Below are 22,145 nucleotides of genomic sequence, written 5' to 3'. Positions count from 1 at the left end.
GTAGTTTAGGCAGCGTACGCAAAATAAGTAACTTCTTTGGTTGATTTTTTTCAGTTTGTGTCCGAAAAATCCAAATATCTTACGGAACCCTATTTTTTTCCAAAATAAAATATAGCCTATGTTACTCGTGGATAATGTAGCTTTCGAATGGTGAAAGATTTTTTAAAATCGGTCCAGTAGTTTTTGAGCCTATTCGTTACAACCAAACAAACAAACAAACAAACAAAGTTTTCCTCTTTATAATATTAGTGTAGATAAACAAATTCTAGCCAAAACATCAGTTTTATCCAAGTCTAATCAACACGGGATTTAAAGACACGAATTGTTGATGTCTGTTGCCGCAGGGAATACATAAAAAAACATTTTCAGGCAACATATCGACATATTCAAACTCTGTAATTAGATTTAACCGTCAAGTAAACTCGCTAATTGGCGGATGAGGTGGCAAGTAAGTTACGGGTCACTTTACTCTTTACTTTTAATAACCTTAATAGGAACCCTAAAAAATAAAAGTTAACACATAGTATGCTGGAGTGCAGATCTGCATGAGGCACAATGTGTTTACAATTGCATGTCATATTCCGCAGACCAGAGATTAAATTGTTGCAAAATAAACAACTTATTTGTGGTTGGAGAGATACAATATTTTGATATTTACATTGTAATAAAAGGTCATTGGAAGAAATACTATTTAAGGAATTTTATTTACTATTAGTAATTAAATTTTGTTCTGTCAATATTACAAGTAACTAACAATGGTTTAGTTTTGCTTGTTTTATTTATTTTAACATTTTGTCTAATTTGTTTTATGTAATTCTCTTAGTTTATAATATACCTACATATGTATAGATCTAACAGATTTAAAATGAAGTAATGACTTGAAACATAGGTTGTATAAATAAAATATATTTACACATTAAAATAATTTTCCTCCAACCCCTTCAACACAAAATGTTGTTACCTACATACTTTTCACTTGATAAATATGGCAGCCATACTAAAGAACATTTTATATAGGTGCCTAACCAAATCAATTTATATTTAATATTATATTATGTACCAGTACTAATCGCGATTACACATGTTTTATCAATTCACTCGAACGAATTGTCGTTAGCCGTACCTAATCATCGAAATTCAAAATATATTTATAAACAAACGCATGCGTAACGTAGCATGTAATTGAACAGAACCAAACAAAAACAAACGCCGGTAAAGTGTATTTGGTTTTGGTTCTGGCGAAATATAAATACTATCAATTAAAACTCGTGATTATTAGCAAATAATGTATGAAAATGATCTTAATTATCTTAAACAGTTCCATTTAATTCAAAACATTGAATTTTATTAGCATTACAAAATGGCAGAAGCGTGACGCTTCTATAAAACACATGTGTTTTTTTCAAAAACGCAATAAAGGTCGCTAGAAATGCTTTAGCGTTTTCACAATTATTATTATAAATTGACTTACCCGCTCATGTCTATTATATTCTTTCTTTCTTGTGAAATTTTATTTAAAATACAGTCGCACTGCTGCGTCAGTCTTCAACGTTTCGCTAAAAATTATAAAACGTAAATAAATATTAAACATACAAGCATATTAGCATACTCTGTGGCAATGTTGCCAACCCCAGTTTTAGAAAATTAGTAGATTATGCTATGTGCCGAAAATCGGTAGAAAATTGTAGAATCCAAGATTAAAAATAGGTAGGTAGAATTTTAATAATTAAGGTGGTAGACCTTAATTTAATAGATTTTTTTTAAATAAAGAATAAACTAAATTCAACACAATATCAATACTTTGATGTAATGCTTATAAATAGCTCGAATGCTTCAAACGCCGTTTACACAGTTGGTACTGAGATTTTAATGTTATTTTCAATTGTCAATCGTAAGTGTTTTTATTTGCCGTTGAAATAACGTCTCATCCTTCAGTAAATAAAATATTTCAATATTGGCGTCGATTTTTTACTTGTAATTCATTTATTAATAAATACAATTATTTACATTTATGTATCAAAGGTTATAAAATAAAAGACACATTTTCAAAACGTGTTTTTTCCACCCGGACTTCGGCCGTTGCCGTTGACAATTATAGCAGTGTTACCAACTCTCATCAAAATGTATCTCCAAATTTTTTCCTGATCTAATCCACATTAACGTATAATAGAAGGCTTCTATTATAGGTATGTCTGTGATCTAATCCCTAAACATAATACAATATAATTTTGTGGGTGCAATTTTCCCAAACGATTCATAATCCCTATTAAAGAAAAATCGTACCATCGTGATACTCCTGAGGGGAAGATGATGGTGATAAAGCTAAAAACAGTTTGTTGGTTTGTTTGAAGGCGCTAATCTCTGGAACTATTGGATGGAATTGAAATACCTAATTTATTTCATATTGGATAATCCATTTATTGAGGAAGGCACATCATGCTACGGTCAATTTGAGCTGATCATCGGGTGAAACTGTGTACTGAGAAAGTAGAAGTAAGTAAAAATCGCAGAAGACATGATTGTAGAAGTTAAATATGACGGGTATAAATCAGATTAAAGTATTAAAAGAAATCAAATTAACAATTAAGTACACTCCAAAAACATTATCAACCCGAATAATCTTTATGCAGTTAAACGATTCGTGGGCCTACTGGGGAAACCACGTTAAAAAAACTTAATTTGCTAGTAATAATCATAGAATTTTCGCATGTCGTATCTCAAATCATTAAACAAGTTGTAGAATTCTTATTTGTCTCTCTTCATCTTCAGCTAGAAGTGCTATTATCCCAGTCAACCATAACGACACAACAGATGTTCTGTATGCGACACAACCTATCGTGAGTGACCCGGTTGTGGCCGCTTTAAGAATTTTGTCGACTTTGAGGCTTTCTTAACTTATAGTTTTTGTTATCACGAACATATTTCTTGTAAAAAGTCATTTAACATGTATTAATCTTGCCTAAGAAAACCCTTTTTTTAAAGAACGTCCAGTAAAAAAATAACTGTATAAAAAAGAAAAAAAAAAAGGGAGTTTGTGCCATTTTTGGCCAGATTCGTGCCATTTCTGGCCACGGTCGTGTGCCAGTTCTGGCCATCAAAAATTACAATAAAAGTAATCAAAATTTATTAATTAAATTTGACATTTTAGAAACAATGGTTTTCATTTAGTCTGGAAAATATGAAATATTATTACTTCACTTGAATTTAACTTACAAATAAAGAGATCAACATTTATATGACGTTGGTAAAAGCTGCAAAGTAAACTGACCTCCCTTTGTTGATGTGTTTGTTGATATGTAAAGCCAAGGAAAAATAATAAATAAATTACGATAATTGACTAGAAGGGGGCGTTTATGTACAAAAGTTTTGGCCAGCCGTGTGGCCAAAGATGGAGAAATTCATAATTTTGTCTCCATTAGTGGCCACCTTCTAATAATCCCACTTCAGAAACATATGGCGACAAAATAACTTTAGTTCCACTTAGACAATATATTCTTCATGTAGTATTAACATAAACATCCAAACAATAAGCAAATATTAAAAAAATAAAAACCAAATCCTCACCCGCTCGCCTTAGCCTTTTTGTTAAGATCTTAACAATTTCACCCTCAACTAAAAAGAATGACTTGTTGCATCGAAGTGAAGTTTGACACATCAAAGCTGCCAACGGTATCAGTGTCTCCAATATTCAATATTTTAAATACTGTACATAACAGAGTAATTTATTTGTCCATGCCTTAGTTATAAATATTTGAAGGCCCAAGTGGCCACAAAGGGGTCGGTGGCCACAACCGGGTCACTTGCCCTACTTCGAATAACACGGTAAGCAAATCAGGGGCCTACTCCGGTTCTCGAATCTGAAGTTTCGTTTAATTTTCGGCCGTAGGTTGTATTGATTTACTAATAGAATTACTTGAAATAACGTTTTATTTTTAATTTCATATCAAAAACTATTTATTTATCTTCATTTAATTCGTTCATTTTTCTTCACAAAAGTTCGCAATAAATAGAATTGTAGTATGCAATCTGCGAAGTTTCGGACGAAACTTCGTTTTTCGTTGAATTAGAGAGTAGGCCCCCTGATCGATGCAAAAGTGGCTGGGCTTTCAGCAGGATGCCACGACACGGCACGCCACGGGATGCCACAACACGCCGCGGGATGCCACGGGATGTGATACGAAGCTGTATTTTTAGGCGACGATGGAGTATAATTAATTAATATGAATTCCATAAAATAAACTAAGTATTTTTTTATTCTACCTTTTCAATGTCAATATAGGTAGGTATGTATGATTAAGATAGGATTACTCAAAGCATCATCATATTTGATCGTTATAGTCGAACTGTCAATTAATTATTCACCCTTTGATTTCTGTTCAATCCGTTTTACGGTAGGTACCTACATATTTTTCTGCACTAGGGTATTTTTTACCGAACGTTATCAACATGATGGCATGTGCCTGACAAGAAAGAGACCAGGAGAAAAGGATGTTTATTAATTCGGTAACACAATAAAACAAGTATTCAATGGACAAAACCAATATTTTTATTGAGACAATAATTCACAAAAATAATGTGGCGTGGCTACGTAATAATATTATCCTAATTGACTAGATTCTCAACTAGATCATGGAGAGACTGAGCCTCAAAAGATATGTCATTATGGCCGAAGTCTAAATTTGATTTAACACTTAACAACTACATTTTGTCATAAGAATACCAACTAGAATACTAGAAGACGTGTTCTTTACGTTATATTGCACCAAATTCAGCAGATTTTCATTTGGCTAGCAGACTACAATTAACTACAGATACATTTGGAATGATTACTTGTCTAGTGTTGCCAGATTAAATTAATCTTATAGTCTTGCCAGATGACAAAATTAATCTACTCTTCTAAAATTATGCAACACCCATAAACATATGGGAACATTAAGTTAAGATGAAACCTGATTCTAAATATACTTTTAAATATAGTAGAAACGATTCATCCGGTAAAGAGCCACGCCTTCCATCGAATCTATTCGAACGATTACCTATAGTAAAAACTAACATATTGCACGTGTAAACATAACATGGAAGTCAGACCTGTAACATAACATCGATGACGGTACTGTGGACATATTATCACGCTACATTACACAACATCTAGATGTATGAATGATAAAATTGGCACAAAATATTACAATACTTTCGAAACCATCATATTAAGAAATGTATACTGAAGGAATACTTATTTATCTTTTATAAACACAGCCGTTAATACTAAATTATGAAAAAGGGAAGTCAAATTGTTCGTGTATATTATTAAAAAAATGCAATAATCACCGGGAACAAACTCTCTAACTGTCATTGCTAATGACGTCACAAGTATGTACATAGAACAGTGTACACAAAATCTACCACAATTACATACCTACGTGTCGCTTGTTTTTTACGAAAATAGAAATAAAGTCTAAGTTTGGCTGATTTTTCTAGCCGTGCATAAATATTATGATTAATATCAAAACGACTCGATAACGATATTGCACTGACATTATAGTATTCAATAACTTCTAAAACGATTATATATTATTATAGTATAATATATATAAAAATAATTTATGTGTGCTAATTAGCAGCGAATGTCAGCTCGGTGGTAAGAGCTAATTGACATTAAACGTGTAATATTGTGACTTTTCAAAGCAGTATTTTAATAATGGTAGGCTGTATAAAACAATAACTTCAACACGTCAGATATTGTTGTACAGCATCCATATGGATACAAAAATGTGTATGTATATGATTGACATGAATGTATAACGATGGTATGACTTTTCTATTCTTTTCTAATCAACTAACGTTTGTACCATTTGTATAGCGATGCTGCCTTACCGCCATACTCAGAGTCCTTTAATGGTTATAACTCGGTTTATTAAACAAAGGAATCTTAAATGGTGCTTATGTTCTCTGACACACTAGTGCCGTCTCTGCTCACTCTCGCGCGTACTGTATGCAGACAAAAAATATTCTTGATTCGATTTCACGCTGTTTCGCCGCGGTCCGTGATTTATAATACTCTAATGATAATATGTATATGACGCCATGTGTCTTTCAAATTGTCTAGTTTCAACCGGGTGAATCTGTTGGCAGATACTTTGAAATTAATGTGACCCAGTCTTGTTTTTATTATTTTTAATTTAACAATGTTATCTTGCCATTTTCTATGTTGATCTTACTATCTGTCAATGAAAGTACATGCTACCATTTGAGGTTCCTTTCTTTAATGCACCTGTTTATATTTAACCGTAGCAATTGTTTTCAAAACAAAATCATTACTAAGGAAAAGTTTAAGTAATCATTAAATGTCTATGAGTGCGGCAGTTTTTTGGTGTTTCATAAATATCCCTATAATCATATAATTATATTTTGTGTTTAAAAACTAAACAAACAGAATTATGTCCCTGTGCCGTTTTAAGGAGAATGGTTTTGTAAAATTGTTTCTATAAAGTATAATTAAATTATTATTATTATCCATTTGCATAAGTACACCTACTACTTACTTTATATAATGTAATGTAATTATGTCTATGGCTAGTATTGTTTTATTAATTTGCTACTTTGGTTATTTGGGAATATGGTTGTGTACTGTCGAACAAAGAGTCTTATAAGCCAATGAATATTGAACTGTATCGCCTTGTTACCGAGTTCATTTTTCTTTAGTATTTCCATTCGTTTGAAACTGCCTCTGAAAAATCAACTATAACGGCTATATTAATAAAGTAAGCTTTTGCGTGATTTACAAGTTTACATGGCTTTTGCCCAAACTCTTTGTTCGATGGCCACAGTCCATATGAACATTTGAAATATCCTACACAATTTATTATCCAAAAACGTTCTTATTGTATATGTAATAGAAGCAAGATTCGTTTTACAACATTTAGTGCCACGTTTGTCTATCCGCTTAGCTTATTAACATTCTCTTCACTCGTATCATTCCACAAAATATTTCAAAATTCTTACACTCATTTAAGGCCAATTTCAATAACCTATCTATCTGTTCACTGTTTGACATAAGCTCCATACAAAATGTGTCAAAATTCTATCTCTAGCAGGCAAATGTACAGATAGTTAGGTATTGACCGTTAAACATTTTCCCCATACACTTCAATGGCCGGATTAAAGATTCCCTGATATAGTAATTACAATACAATTACTAATTACATCTATTTAATAACGCAAATACTTTCGCATCGGAAGAACAGGGCACAACGCAAGTCTATCGACTTTTGTTTTGGCTTGTTAATTTTATATCGTTAGTCTTATTAATATTAATTGTGAAAACGAAAGTTCATATGTTTGCTTGTTATTGTTACTCTCAAACAGAAACGTCAAAACTGCTGAAGGTATCAAAACGAAGTTTGGAACCGGGGTAGATTTATATATTCCCATTAGAAAGTGGGCGCAACCGCTTCTAAAAGCTTATAAACTTATTGTTTATAAGCTTTTAGAAGCGGTTAAGAATTTATGTTGAAAATTACTATTTATTTACACAGTCTGTTATTTTATTGATAATTCAAAGTAGGAGAGACGTAGGAGGATCCTAAGATTACTAGCTACTTAAAATTTTATAACATAGCCTACGTTCACTCCCGGATCTGCGGACTACCTAACGGGTTTATCGAGGCTCCGACTAGAAAAGCAGGAGTAGGAACGGATATTTTACTTCATTAAAAAAGAATCTTATTTTAGACATTTGTCAGTTGGAGTCTTCGTTTGTATATCAGATAAAAGTTCAAAGTCTAAGCGACATATTCAATATAAAATAAACAAACCACAACAAAAACATTTTGGCAATGAACAATATTTATCCTAAATTATACTAGCAACCGATCTAACTGAAATTAACGTACCTAGATTGAAATATGGAAAACTCAATGTTCACAACATTGAGTGGACGAACGATTTTATTACAGACTTCCAAGAACCTACTTTTCTGAAGTCGGTTAAAAAAGAGGATTTAATTTAGATGGAACAGAGAATGGGGTCAGCTGTCTAGTATATATATACTGTGTACATTTGTACTATATACAGAAGGCGCGTCCGTTCATAGAGCTGGATGGAGGGGACAAAGGAGTTCTTCTAATTGATTATTGAAATCGCCAAAACGGTATGAGTTTAATCTACCTAAAGGTTCGTGTGCTATGTAAACCCCTTTATAAGACTTAAACTAATATGACCAAACACATCAAATCTTGGACCACACTCGTGTCTTGATACTTATCAATCTATCTTTCAATATCTCGAATCCTCGGTAAGTTTAAATCTTCAAACCACTCAAAGATGAGCTCACAGTGTTTTAGTCATTGCCACCTGAACCTACTCTTCAATATGAAGTAAAAACGATTTAGGGTTCTTTAGAGTAGGAAATTTCACTCTAGCCTTTTATAACTAACAAGGATATATAAAAACGGATCTTGCTGAGTTTCTGTTCATATAAAAATAGCATTAAACATTATTTAGGCAAGAATTAATTTTAGAGAATGTCTCTTATTCTAATCGATATATTTTTCTTGAGCAAAAGCTTATCAAGGAATGTATTAAAAAATAATGAGATCATTATAACATAACAAATTGAATGCGTGTTACGTTTCATTTAACAACAAGATTTTGAATTAAATGACAGCTTAAGCCTAATTCCCATGACTTATTAAGACTAAGAGCGTGGAATATAATATCCTACAATACAAATATGAAATCTAAATCTTGATGATATTTCTTAAGAATAAAGTGGAAATAATAATAATAAAGCTGTACTTCGGTTTTGTCAAGAAATTGACTAAAACCCTGTTGGTATGGCATGAAAATAACGAGAACAAAACGAGGTTTGGCGCTGTGATTGATTGGTTTTTTTAATGGAACACGCCGAACGAGCTAACGTATCACCTGATGGTAAGCAATCGCCGCCGCCCATGGACACCAGTGGCGTTACAAGTACGTTGCCAGCTTCTTGGGGGTTGGGAATTTAAGGGTTGTTGGGGAATCGGGGATTGGGAAGGAAACAATTGGGCCTCCGGTAACCTCACTCATACAACGAAACACAACGCAAGCGTTATTTCACGTCGGTTTTCTGTGAGGCCTTTATCACTCCGGTCGAGCCGATCCATTCGTGCCGAAGCATGGCTCTCCCACACTTAGTGGTGGTTGGTTGGTTCATTGGAGCCGGCCAATTACAGCGCCGAACGGGCTTTCGTTAAACGTAAAATAAACTCGCACTAAAGAACCGGGAACCTTAGAGCCAGTTTGACAGACTTTTTATTAACTGGTAGAAATGGGGCTACAAATTACGTTCTAAATTCGCTAGTGAAAACGGCCATAAGTCATTTTATTCCAATCCTGCTGATAGATGAAACACTGCACAAGTGACGGTGGTATAATATAATTTATACTTCGGCCGTTCAGAGAATACGTTCCTGACACCTATCAGTTAGTCACGACTAGTGATGGGCACAACATAACACTGAGTTCGTAACCGATCCTCCAAAATGATCCGCCGCATTATTTTAAATTAAATTATTAAATTATTTTATTTAATTATTTTCGTTTTAAATTCGGCGTAATCATTTAAAATTTATATTTTAGTTATTTAAGTGGAGACCAAAAATATATAATAAAATTGTTATTGTGTGTTGTAAATATATATTCATATAATAAAATTATTCTTTGTTACAAAGTTACAATCTGTATTTCTATGTAATAAAGTAACATTGAATTTTAATGTGCGTACAGAATATTAATCAGACTACGATCTGATCCGATCCGATTCCTGTATAAGAACAGATTACGATACTTGCCTGTGTTTTTAGCACAGCACTACAAAATATAAAGCGCTGACATAACCTTGTAATAGCGCAGTATAGATTTAGAAAAATATTGTTTACCAAGTTATTTGACACAAGTTTGGCACAAAATTATAACATTAATTGATTATTGATATAATAATGTTGTTTTAATGCTCATCAATGGTTAAAACGGTAAACAACCAGCAAACATATTTTTATCGTAACTGCAACGCCATTACAAAGTTACGTCGTCAGTTCAATCGCGACGTGTCAGGAACGCATTCTCTGAACGGGCGAACTATAGTTTAGGTGAGATGGAAGATAAGTGCTTACTGGCTCTGTAGTGTTGTCTCTGTCTAATTCTAGAAGAGTGGTTCCCAACAGGTGGTCCGTAGACAACGAGGGTCGGCAGAAGACAACAAATGGTTCGCGAAATAAAAAACAAATACACATGACTATACTATACCTCTGTCCAATAATAGGACAGTTAACGCTCATATTTTTTTTCAAAGGACAAAGCTGAGAGGTTTATAAGCAGCCTGGCAGCCAGTGAAACCGCGCAGATATGTATATTACATTACGTCACCGCTACCTGTACTTCTTGTAAGTAATTTACTAAACTAAGCTAAGAGATTACGTGGTACGCGAAGATGGTGGGTCGTAAGCTCGATCCGTTCAGCCGATTCTGAAACATTGAAATACGAGAATCAGTTGCTAGTTACTTATAAAATAAAATGGTTTTGATACTTGTGATTGTCGACGATGATATTGTGTACTAAAGCACAAAATTGCATATTTCGTAAAACAATTTACCCAAAAGTTACGGGTTCATGTTTATCAATCTGTTAGTGCGTTCAATGTGCAATCCATTAATTAGTCTTCTGTTAGAAGAGTTTAAGAAACGATAATTATTATTTAGTGTAACTAGAATCTACAAGTTTCCTCACTACTCACATTTTTGCAGATTTCTTGTTCAGTTTCTGATATAGAGATCCTTTGGCGAGTCCTGCGGCACCTTTCGCGAGCCCTGAGGGGCCACGAGCTAGAGAGAAGAGCCTTTCACGGGTCTCCGGCCCGTCAGGCTTCACACCTTGGCCACTGCGCAAATCAGGGTCTGGTCCCGTCCAAGGAATATAGTCCTCCCTAGAAATTGCAACATATAATCTCAGAGCATATCTTTAAAATTAGTAAAACACAGATAACTTTAAAAGACAAGTACCTAAACTCTATGAAATATGATAAAAAATACGGTGTGAAGGTCTGGTAGAAAGAATCTTTTAGAACCTTGGATCTAACCTAGATTCTGAACAGATTTATATTTGTACACATTTCATCAGGAAAAATAGGGTTCCTTTAAACTATTTTAGCACTTTTAAATTTGAATAGTTTAACAAGCGTGATTTGTGGATTTGGCTGCTAGAATTAAGTACTGTGATTGGTGGTTAGTAGCGTGTCAGCGGTTCGTTAATACAAGTTTTGTGAATAGACAATAATTACCAACCTTATTTCATTAAGAATAAAGTCGACATCAGACTACCGACAGTAGACGTTTTACAAGACTCGCTTCTATAACTACACCAATTAATAGAGACCACATTCCACATACATTTAAATCACAATTATACCAAAGATCTGAATTATATTTATCCCTTCAACACTACAAATAAAAACAATCCATATACACATGATCCTACGGTCTAAATACATACAGTAGCAAACTGTCCTTCGGTCCTTGTCGTAGCGAAGGATTAGGACCTTTCGTGGGCGAGCTATACTGTGACTTGAACTTGGCATCCACGCTGCTACTGGTCTTCAAAATCGGCCTGCAACATTCGCAGTGCACAAATATCTGAACCAATGTTTTAAGAATTGTTCATTCGAAGTAAAAAAACATTGTTTTAGTAAATATTACTACACACATGCACCTAACCGACTACAGAAGTTAGTTTTCTAAGGAAACCTCGAAGCTAGTGCTTCTGAAATAACTGGTAGGAAGTGACTCTGAGGAAGCTAAATAATAATAAAATGGTCATGAACATGATGACTACTAACAAAATTTAGGCTGATCTACTAAATCTATCGCTAACTGAATGTTCTTGATCAATCATTTCAATGTGACCAAAATCTAATTAAAACTCAAGATTAAGGTCTATACAATGATGCTGCAAGCAATGATTAATACACTGTAAAGATCATTATTATTATAAGAAACATTTAAAACACACAAAACCACCATTTAAACGAAATACAAAATACACAAAACAATGTACGCGTTATTTTAAATCATTCCTATTCGTATCTAAACACCAATACAATTTGTATCCAAACCTAGAATACGTGAGATAGATAAAATTAATATCATTACCTCAAATCACTAAAATTTACAATTCGCCAACAATAAACCTTCAAAAGCAATTTTCGCAACAAATCTACTACATATATTTTAAATATTACTGGTAATAAAATTTGGTCTAAAATCAACTGTTGCACCATTAAGCTTTTGAACGGGTCGAACAAAGCCTATGACTACCATAAACACACCATGCTGTACGAAACTTTGTCAAACACAATCCACACGGCTAACTAATCTCAAAACGGTCGCAAAATACATTCACAATAACATTTATTACGTTTTTGTATCAAACACACATTTTATTTTGAACCATCACTATGTGGGATTCAGCAAGGGGCGATGCTGGGTCCAATTTGATTTTTATTCCAAATCTCCACTAATATTTTTATGATTAGATGACAAAGTACTAAATGTAGAATGTTTATTTTATTTATATGAAACAATACTACGTTATTTCAATAATCATTAATTGATTAGATACTGATGTCACTTGAACAATATTTCATTAAGTAGCGAGTAATCAATTATAGATAATCCACAATGAATCATAGTACTTCAGAAATAAATATTAAATTACCTAGTTAGTCAGTATTCAACAGGAGTAACAAGCTGTCTTTATATTTTTGACACGTGATTCAACAGTTACGAATAAATGAATGATTAAAAGTTATTATGAATCAGACAAATAGTTGTTAATGAGGAAGAAGTTATTTTCCCTTATCACAACAACATTGCACCACGATTTACATGACAAAGCAAGAAATGAAATCCAATCAATATTATTGGAGACGGATGTAATTTGAAAACCCAGACGACTTGCCAATTGCCAATGAAGAATAAAAGCTACAGCGTTACAAATAAGACCCAGTTTCGTCAAGCGAGAGTAACATACTTCAAGTGCTCGGTCCATGTCTTGATGCGGCGGGATGCGGGGGGCGCGGGTACCGGGCTCGGCGAGCGCACCTCCGCGTGAAAACTGGCGCACGATTTGTATGAGTCGCGAGGAGCGGAGGCGATGAGTACGTACGATTAACTCGATATTGTAATTATTATTATTCAATGTATGGACGACAGCTAAAAGTATACGTGACTATGGTCATCTAGGCGCCAATTCCAAATTCTCACGTTCAAAATTAGTTGTATTGTAAACATGACTTTTAAATACGCTCTTTTTAGCCCTTTCAATGTTAGTTCCACACTCAGTTTACTATAATGTTATGTTTGTATATATTGTATAATGAATAATCATATCAGAATTTAAGCAATGCTTTTAACCAAGGTCAGGATTTTCGTATCATGACTAAATTTGGAAACATGTACATCACTTAAATAGTTAATTATATCTCATTTGCTTTTAAAGTACTCATCGACTTCGCGGAATTAAAAATAATTTTCTCATGTATGTATGTTTCAGTGTTGCTAAAATATCGTTAAATGAAAATCATATTGTTAAAAATAAGAGATTAAATAAACAAACAAACAATTTAAGTACTATACAATCAATTCAATATTTTTTTTAGAAAACTTTATCTAAGTAATTCTCTTGGTCGACAAAATGTCGTGTGATATGTAATACTTCAGCAACACGTTTGTATGAGAAGCTAAAAAGCATTAGGATTAAGGTTGAATTCAGAAAGTATACACAGATCACTTACTGTTAGAATAATATGAAGAAAAATAATATACGAAAAGACAAACAAAATGTCTGTCAAATAAGGAATCTGTGTATGATATAGGTTGTAGGCACAGAATATCTAATGTAACGAGCAACCGTGTCAGTTTGAAGACAGAACAGTAGTTAAAGTAAATACAACAGTGGAAATAAGAAATTTGAGTAAAACTTTACTCCAATAATTTCAATTATAAATGACAATTTATATGTTATTTAATTTATGTAGTTGTTGAATATGTGCCATTTTATGCTATAAACGTAATATGTACTTAAATAAAAAAAAAAACATATACACACCATAAAAAGTGTAACATGACTGATATTCTAAATCATTGTTGTGTCTATGATATTGTCATTTAATGAACTGATAAAACATGACTGATATTCTAAATCATTGCTGTGTCCATGATATTGTCATAATGAATGAACTGATAAAACATGACTGATATTCTAAATCATTGCTGTGTCCATGATATTGTCATAATGAATGAACTGATAAAACATGACTGATATTCTAAATCATTGCTGTGTCCATGATATTGTCATAATGAATGAACTGATAAAACATGACTGATATTCTAAATCATTGCTGTGTCCATGATATTGTCATAATGAATGAACTGATAAAACATGACTGATATTCTAAATCATTGCTGTGTCCATGATATTGTCATAATGAATGAACTGATAAAACATGACTGATATTCTAAATCATTGCTGTGTCCATGATATTGTCATAATGAATGAACTGATAAAACATGACTGATATTCTAAATCATTGCTGTGTCCATGATATTGTCATAATTAATGAACTGATAAAACATGACTGATATTCTAAATCATTGCTGTGTCCATGATATTGTCATAATGAATGAACTGATAAAACATGACTGATATTCTAAATCATTGCTGTGTCCATGATATTGTCATAATGAATGAACTGATAAAACATGACTGATATTCTAAATCATTGCTGTGTCCATGATATTGTCATAATGAATGAACTGATAAAACATGACTGATATTCTAAATCATTACTGTGTCCATGATATTGTCATAATGAATGAACTGATAAAACATGACTGATATTCTAAATCATTGCTGTGTCCATGATATTGTCATAATGAATGAACTGATAAAACATGACTGATATTCTAAATCATTGCTGTGTCCATGATATTGTCATAATGAATGAACTGATAAAACATGACTGATATTCTAAATCATTGCTGTGTCCATGATATTGTCATAATGAATGAACTGATAAAACATGACTGATATTCTAAATCATTGCTGTGTCCATGATATTGTCATAATGAATGAACTGATAAAACATGACTGATATTCTAAATCATTGCTGTGTCCATGATATTGTCATAATGAATTAACTGATAAAACAGGGTAAATGAAGATTTGTTTTCTTTTTTTTTATTTGAATGTGTGAAGATATTCAACATCCCAGCTTACTTCACGTAGTTAATCAACTAACATCAAATAGCTCATGCATCTTACCCTCTTTTCGGCTCCGCAGTGGCTGGTCTCAACGTCTCCTTGACCTCGGCCTTCGCAGCTTTAGGTGCTGCTTCATCCTGCAGCACAGCATTCAGGATCTGTTCTGCCCTCTCTTCATGATAGTCCACGCTCTCTAACGCCAAGGCTATCACTCTCTCCGCTATACCAGTGTATTTCTTCTGAAGTTTTTCTTTTACTGTAATTATACATTATAAAACTTGAGTTCAACTGATACGTCCACTGGCAAGCGCCGAGCGAGGTGTTAAACATAAAAATATTAGGATGGTGTTGGACTTCATTAATTTCTCAGTATCTAAAAGCGCCAAATTTAACAAGGAGCCTATTATACAAAGATATAGGCCCCTATTAAAGTGCTTTTCCACCAGAGATGTGCTATGCTACATTGTTGAGGATGCGTTTGGCTTTCACCAATCATATTAATTGGTACATATAGCTTAGCACTGGTGGAAACGGACTCAGCTAAGCTATGGTTTTTATATGGAAAGATGCGTGCTATGGATGTCGATACATCGCATATTCAAGCTGCGCATGTGCCTCGCACAGCTACATGGCTTAGTATCAGTCACATAGCACAGCTTAGCTATTACAGCTGCGTAGCATAGGTACATAGCACATGTCTGGTGGAAAAGTACCCTAACATGGGAATTCTTCTACCTCAGAATAAAAAAAGCAACACGTTATATTAATTAAATAATGCATACATTCACACTTCTCAGCAAAAGTCTTCATAATCGTGACGACTTTCTTCTGAGGCTGCGGCGTAGGTTCCTTCTTCTGTGTGGTCACTAAAGTCTCCTTCTTACTGAACCCCATGCCTATCAGCTCCTCGCTCGCTTTCTGCACGTTGTTATCCTTGTTCGCCAATACATCTAGGATCAGTGTCTCTTCTGCCTTCGGGAAAATACTCTTGAGGTACCTGAAGTTTTAAATTGTTTGTGTAAGATAAATTTCAATAGATTAACTTACAAGATATATAATTTGAACATTAATTTCCCACAAAATTCTATATCCAGTAGTGAAATTCTATGAAAAAGTTATTAAAACTGTATGTTAATTTTCTAAAGAATAAACAGACACTACAAAAACCTTTTCAACAACAAAGTTATATCATATTTCGTGTATTCTTCTTTAATGTCACCAATATCGTTATCTTTTTTTCCGTGAACACATGATGGCATTATTTTCAGCAGTTGTGATCGGCGACGAAAACTCAACCACCGTTTCACCGACAATTTTCTACCTATTACTTCCAACATGATTGTAACATGTACACTGTCCAGCAGCTTTATTTAAATTAAATTATTCAGGCAACTAAATCCGTCATTGATATAGATACTGTCAGCGAATTTAGAGATTATTTTGATAAATTCGTCAATGATATCAAATAGTAATATTGTCCTATGTTTATCACTGTTAAGTGATAAACAAACATTCACTTTGATGTCATTCATAACATGAAGCGTTTTTCTCTGGCATGCATTGACGAATAACGAATTATTAATTTGTTTCCAACTTACAACAGGGACTTACTCTTGAATCCGATTCCGATCGATCGACATTGACATTGTGAAATTTCGTACTTTTGAGTTGCCACTATCGCCCATTGCATCCGTATTGCGATATTGGATAAACTAAATGATATTAGTTGTTATTGAGGTCGAAATTAATTGCATTGAGATTGGTTTCAAGAGTAAGCGCACATGGGTCAGACAATATACTATTGGATTTCTCAGTGTTTGATCATTATTATACACCCTTAACATGTTTGCCGCCACGTCGGTCACCAACCGACGTTAAACGGAGGATTTGCCTTCAAAAGTAGGTGTAGACTAGATTGCATTGCAATGAATTAGAGTCCAAATCATTGGACAAATGACTTTTCTCTATCTACCATTTTGGGGAGCAAAAGTTATGTCATCTTTCTCTCTCGCTTGACTGTTTTATAAATTGGCTACTTTCCTATTAGTCAAATTCAATACTTTTTTCGAAACGTCAAAAACGATATTTTCTATGAACTTTGTATGAAATAGTGCATTATGACGTCATAAGTTTTTGACGTCAAATAGCAGACTTATTTCTAGAAATTTTGCTAGAAAAAATCGAAAATTAAATAGTTCATCAAATTTATGAATGAGAGTGTGATTATTTTTAATATTTTATTGTATTGAAAAGTTGTAATAATTTATTTTTGACCGAGGATAGTACCCAATTGTAACACATACTTGAGCTTCATTTTAGGGCTTTGGTGTCGAGCCGGCTGACCGTCGATAGACCTGGCACCGTAGTAACTGGAAGCCCCAGATGCTGGTCGTAGTAGTGATGGAGAACCTATAAGGATACATTTAACCTTAAATTAATAACTTGTTAGTATAAATACTAAACTAAATGTCCTTCTTTTGCATTGTCCCATTGCTATGAAAAATCTCTCCTGGGATTTTGCCTTAGGTAATGGGTTTATTTAGGTCACCAAACATTTATGGATATCTGGGTCTGACATCACAAGTTATAAAACTGAATAAGCATAAATATATCCCAATTATGAAAAAAAATAAGTTGAAGTTTGGGCCACAAAAAGAAAGCAATGAATTTAAACTGGACAATAGCAATAAAGAAATAATATGATAGATATGGCTATCATGTAAGACAATAGTGTACACAAACTATACCAATGAAAGAATTTTACCATGTGGTGTACCGGTCAACGGTGTGAAATGACTGGAGCCTGGAATGGAGCCAGACATGCCTTTAGCAAGCTGTAAGGCAGAATGCAGACCTGGAGCGCTTTTCTGCAACCGCACCGCAGACGGCGACATGGTCAGAGGCCCGGGAGTGGTAATAGGATGTTTCTCCACCTGGAGCGCTGATATCACCACTGCTTCTCTATTGTAGTACCTGTAGACAGATTGTAGCAGTGCAGTCGCGGTTCGATCAGCTTCATGTCAATTGCAATATGCATTCAACATCATAATCGCTATATTAGTACAATCGCAATGATATAAAACATTTAAGGCAATATGTAATAAAATTCAAGGAACTTACTTTTTCAGCAAAATTTTTATGTGTGTCTCGCTGACAGTTGGGAACATTGCGCTTATCTTGGCGACCAGAGCATCGGTATCGGATGTTAGTGTCAATGAGTCCTGGAACTTCTCATTTAGGTGGGAGACTCGCCCTGGCACCGGACTGCCTCGAGGAGTGAGGCATAATGCCCGGCCCAAAATAGGACTGTCATTTGGCGTTCCATACGCCCGTGGATCCTGACGAAATTTTTACAATAAATGTCTTAATTCAATTTATGATAGATATTAATATAAGGAAAGAAGACACAGAAAGTAATAGGTACTTTCTGTGTCTTCCTATTTTAAGCAGAATACATATAAGTGAATTGTGTAGAATTGCAGACTTACAAGAAAGCAAAAGCGTGTCTTTTGTAAACACAAAAAACAAGTGATGTGGAAAACCAAGCTTAGTGTTCCGTACATTTAGAATATAATAATAATTTACAATTGTTTCCCTTTGTGTTTCATTTATTGACATCGACCCTGCCGTCATGATGGTGCCAACCTATATGTATATCAATTCACTCAGTAATCATGAGTGGGATTGCAACATAGGTAATATCGAATTATGAAAAGTTCAGTTTCACTGCTGCTGTAAACAAAAGCAAACGTGTGTACTTACAAGGTGCGGTTTGAGCCCCTTTGGATGAAACATCTTGGGGCTGTGCTGGGTGCTCTGGAACGCATGCTGGAGCCGTACGGGAGAGGGGTACGGGTGTACGTGATATGGTGACCCATGTGTAGACTGCTAGTTCCAATGTACAGACATGGGTGGACAAACACCACTGTGAACAACCGTGCCTTGGCATAGCTTAACCTTATACTTACACCAGAGTAATAGAAAATTACTTGATCTCAAGAAAGTCAATTCATTATTTTAACACCACAACCATTTATGTGGGTAAAGAATTAAAATCTCAAGAATCTTACTCTGCATAAGTATAGCTTCACCAACTTGTGCAACCACACTGTGAATAAAACATACAATATAAACTACATATATTTACAAATATACAAATTACAATGCCAAAACAATCAAACTAAAATATTGTTTGTGATGTGCAATTTATAATTTAAATGATATTCTTTGATGTTCTTTTTACCCGACTGCCAAGGAAGGGTTATGTTTTTCGCGCGTATCTTGTATGTATGAGCCTAATATTCTTTATTACCTCATTTCTTCGAAACGGCTTGACGACAATCAGGGTATCGTTGGATTCGTCTTAATTACCCAAGTGTTCTTAGATATGTGACGTAAAACAAAAACCAACATGGCGGCCGTGAGGCGCCCTAGATAGGAGTAAAAAAAAAAAAAATTTTTTTTATTTGCTACAATATGGGTATCAAATTAAAGAGCTCATCATGAGGATTCCAAAATGGTATATCACAGACATATAGAAAAAAAATACTATGTGCTAAATACTCGTATAGGTACTACGCGACGCGATTGACTAGCGGTGTCTGAACTTAAAAGTGAAAAGTGATAATAAAAGTACGTCTTAACTAAATTATTTACAATGAATTTATTTATAAATAAAGGACTAGCGACCCGCCCTCGCTTTGCTGAACGTTAAATAAGGAATCTATCTACATAGTCGTTTACCTATAGCCCATGCGACGCGTCAACTGTAAAGACCGTTTTTTGTCTAAAACTAGTAGAAATTTTGAAACAGTGTAAAGAGCAAATTTTATCTTCATTTAATGTAGAAAATTAATAGACTATTTAAAAGGATAAGGATTAATACTATTACGGACAAAAACAAAAAAAAATAAATTAAATAAATAGTCCACACGACGAAAATTCTTTTAAAGAATTAGACCGTTTACGAAATTTGTAAATAGTAAATTTTACTGCCCTTAATCCTTCTTCTTTTTCTAATTCCTTTACTCTCTTTGTGTTACGCAATCAATCTAAAATAACTGGATCGACGTTCTTGGTATTGGAAGTAGTTCTTTTTGACTTTTGTGATTTGTACAAGTAGGGTTTTGAGGGAAACAAGATAGAATATTAAACGAGGTTATTAAAGAAATTATACTATTAACCCGTTGATTGTCTTATGTGCCACTGTCTGAGCATTAGACAGTACATTTGCCTGAGTTAAGTTAGTATTTTATTTTAGATTAAGTAGACCAGTTAAGTTAATATTTTGTTTCCATAGGTTTTCTCATACAAAGTGATATATTCGCCAGATTTGTGATTTGTAAGAGTATTTGCATAAGTGCCACAATATTTGTACATGTATACATTGCTCACACAAAAGTGCAATAATTTTATAAATGAAATACTTTGAAATGGTCAGCCTGGTAGCCGTTATAGCAGACACCCCAATGGATCCGGCTCTTCATGGCTGCTAAAAATTCTTAATTTTAACCAATGGCAAATCACATCTGAAATTTAATTAAACAATACTCATTCAGCATCATTGGTCCTTCTTATTTTAATGGTAGGTACTTATGAGAACACCCCATAATAAAATCATATACCTATAAGACCAAAAACAAAACAGAAGTTATTACAAAGTGACAATACCTCACTTTCTAGAGATGATTAATAAATTTAGAGTAACAAGTAATTGTTTTAAAATTTGCAGGACTCCTTTTCAAGTGACTGCAAATATATATTAATTAAAAGTTGGAGTATCCTTTATGTAACACTTGTGTAGTTCATTGTTGTTTTACCTGAGGGTGTATACACTCCAGGGCAATGTGGTGAGCCGCGCTCTGCAGTGTTTTGTGTTTGGACCTCAACTCCTCCATTTCAGTCGTCATAAATTACAATCAAAACACAATCAACATTAGAATATTCTAACAAGAATAAACTAAGCAGGAATATTACATCTTTTCACAAACCGCACATGTCCATAATTTGCTTAACATCTCATTAAAACTTAACATTCACTGTCTGCTTTATAACTTTGTGACCTGTATACATAAATGCCATTATTTTTAAATATTTCCCTCTTATTTTGACTTCATGAAGCAGTACGAAAGCTACCATTGATATACTACTAAATTAAAAACCACACTTAGTCAATGGAGAAACGAGAAATAATGGTCGCTTTGATGGACTTTTTAAATCGGTCGACTTATATTGCGTACAATGGCGTTCGGATAATCAATAATTTTACGCAGAATCGCGCACTTTACTCTTTGGTACGAAGCAAAATAATTTTATAATCTGTGGGCTTGTCAGTTGTTAATGGTTTGCCATGGAGTATAGAAATGTGGAGTAATATCATAAATATGTAACGATATTATTCATCTAAACTAACACATTATTTACAACTTAAAAATACCAAAAAAAAAAGAAATAAAAACTAAAATAAAGGCGTTAGGCGTGGTTAGGCGTCGAAGTACTGTAATGATTGAATTTATTTTTTGAGCTTATTTTTATATTGAATCCGTTGAGCTCTTGTGATCGCCGGAGTGCTAGCTGTTTTTGAACCAAAGGGTTTGACACGCGATGACGATAAGAGACTGAAGTTGAGAAGTTGAAGTTGGGAAAGTCATTGGTGTGGAACACAACCTGCGTTGACAGTTCGACACCCTTATCATTTTCCAACCACCGCGGGTTATGCTGGTTTGTCTGCTGCTGCTGCAGAAAACCTCCAACTTAAATATATTTGGAAGCCATTTGGGATTGAGACTTTAGATCCATGAGCACAGAATAATAAGTACAAGTACAGAAGCACCACTTCCCGTAACAA

General features: G+C 33.9%; 2 protein-coding genes across 27 annotated transcripts in view; both read right to left on the bottom strand.

The window, feature by feature from the left end:
* Positions 1 to 1,619, bottom strand: part of LOC118263720 (uncharacterized) — a 36,642-nt gene extending 35,023 nt beyond the window's left edge. For all 12 annotated transcript variants that reach the window (XM_050704061.1, XM_050704067.1, XM_050704068.1 and 9 more), the window contains exon 1: positions 1,472 to 1,619. In XM_050704061.1, the coding sequence (XP_050560018.1) occupies positions 1,472 to 1,479 (8 nt within the window). In that variant the 5' untranslated portion in view covers positions 1,480 to 1,619. The remainder of the gene's footprint in view (positions 1 to 1,471) is intronic.
* Positions 1,620 to 4,523: 2,904 nt separating this feature from the next.
* Positions 4,524 to 21,558, bottom strand: LOC118263769 (uncharacterized). 15 transcript variants are annotated; one of them, XM_035575974.2, is made up of 12 exons: positions 21,118 to 21,537; positions 19,369 to 19,406; positions 19,061 to 19,223; positions 18,419 to 18,636; positions 18,063 to 18,271; positions 17,602 to 17,707; positions 16,081 to 16,295; positions 15,359 to 15,554; positions 13,067 to 13,150; positions 11,531 to 11,644; positions 10,776 to 10,964; positions 4,524 to 10,506 (listed from the first exon to the last, which is right to left on the bottom strand). In XM_035575974.2, exons 3-12 carry the CDS (start codon positions 19,091 to 19,093, stop codon positions 10,497 to 10,499), a joined length of 1,374 nt encoding a protein of 457 aa, XP_035431867.1. In that variant the 5' UTR covers positions 19,094 to 19,223; positions 19,369 to 19,406; positions 21,118 to 21,537; the 3' UTR covers positions 4,524 to 10,496. The 15 variants fall into 15 exon arrangements, 12 of the variants coding, with proteins under 12 accessions (XP_035431867.1, XP_035431855.1, XP_035431834.1 ...); XM_035575962.2 differs by lacking the exon at positions 19,369 to 19,406 and having other exon boundaries at positions 18,153 to 18,271; positions 19,061 to 19,186; positions 21,118 to 21,542; XM_035575941.2 differs by lacking the exon at positions 19,369 to 19,406 and having other exon boundaries at positions 19,061 to 19,186; positions 21,118 to 21,541.
* Positions 21,559 to 22,145: the final 587 nt, after the last annotated feature.

This window comes from Spodoptera frugiperda, chromosome 25 (assembly GCF_023101765.2).
Source record: "Spodoptera frugiperda isolate SF20-4 chromosome 25, AGI-APGP_CSIRO_Sfru_2.0, whole genome shotgun sequence".
NCBI lineage: Eukaryota > Metazoa > Arthropoda > Insecta > Lepidoptera > Noctuidae > Spodoptera > Spodoptera frugiperda.
Note: the sequence above shows the minus strand (reverse complement) of the source record. Positions and strands in the feature narration are given on the sequence as shown.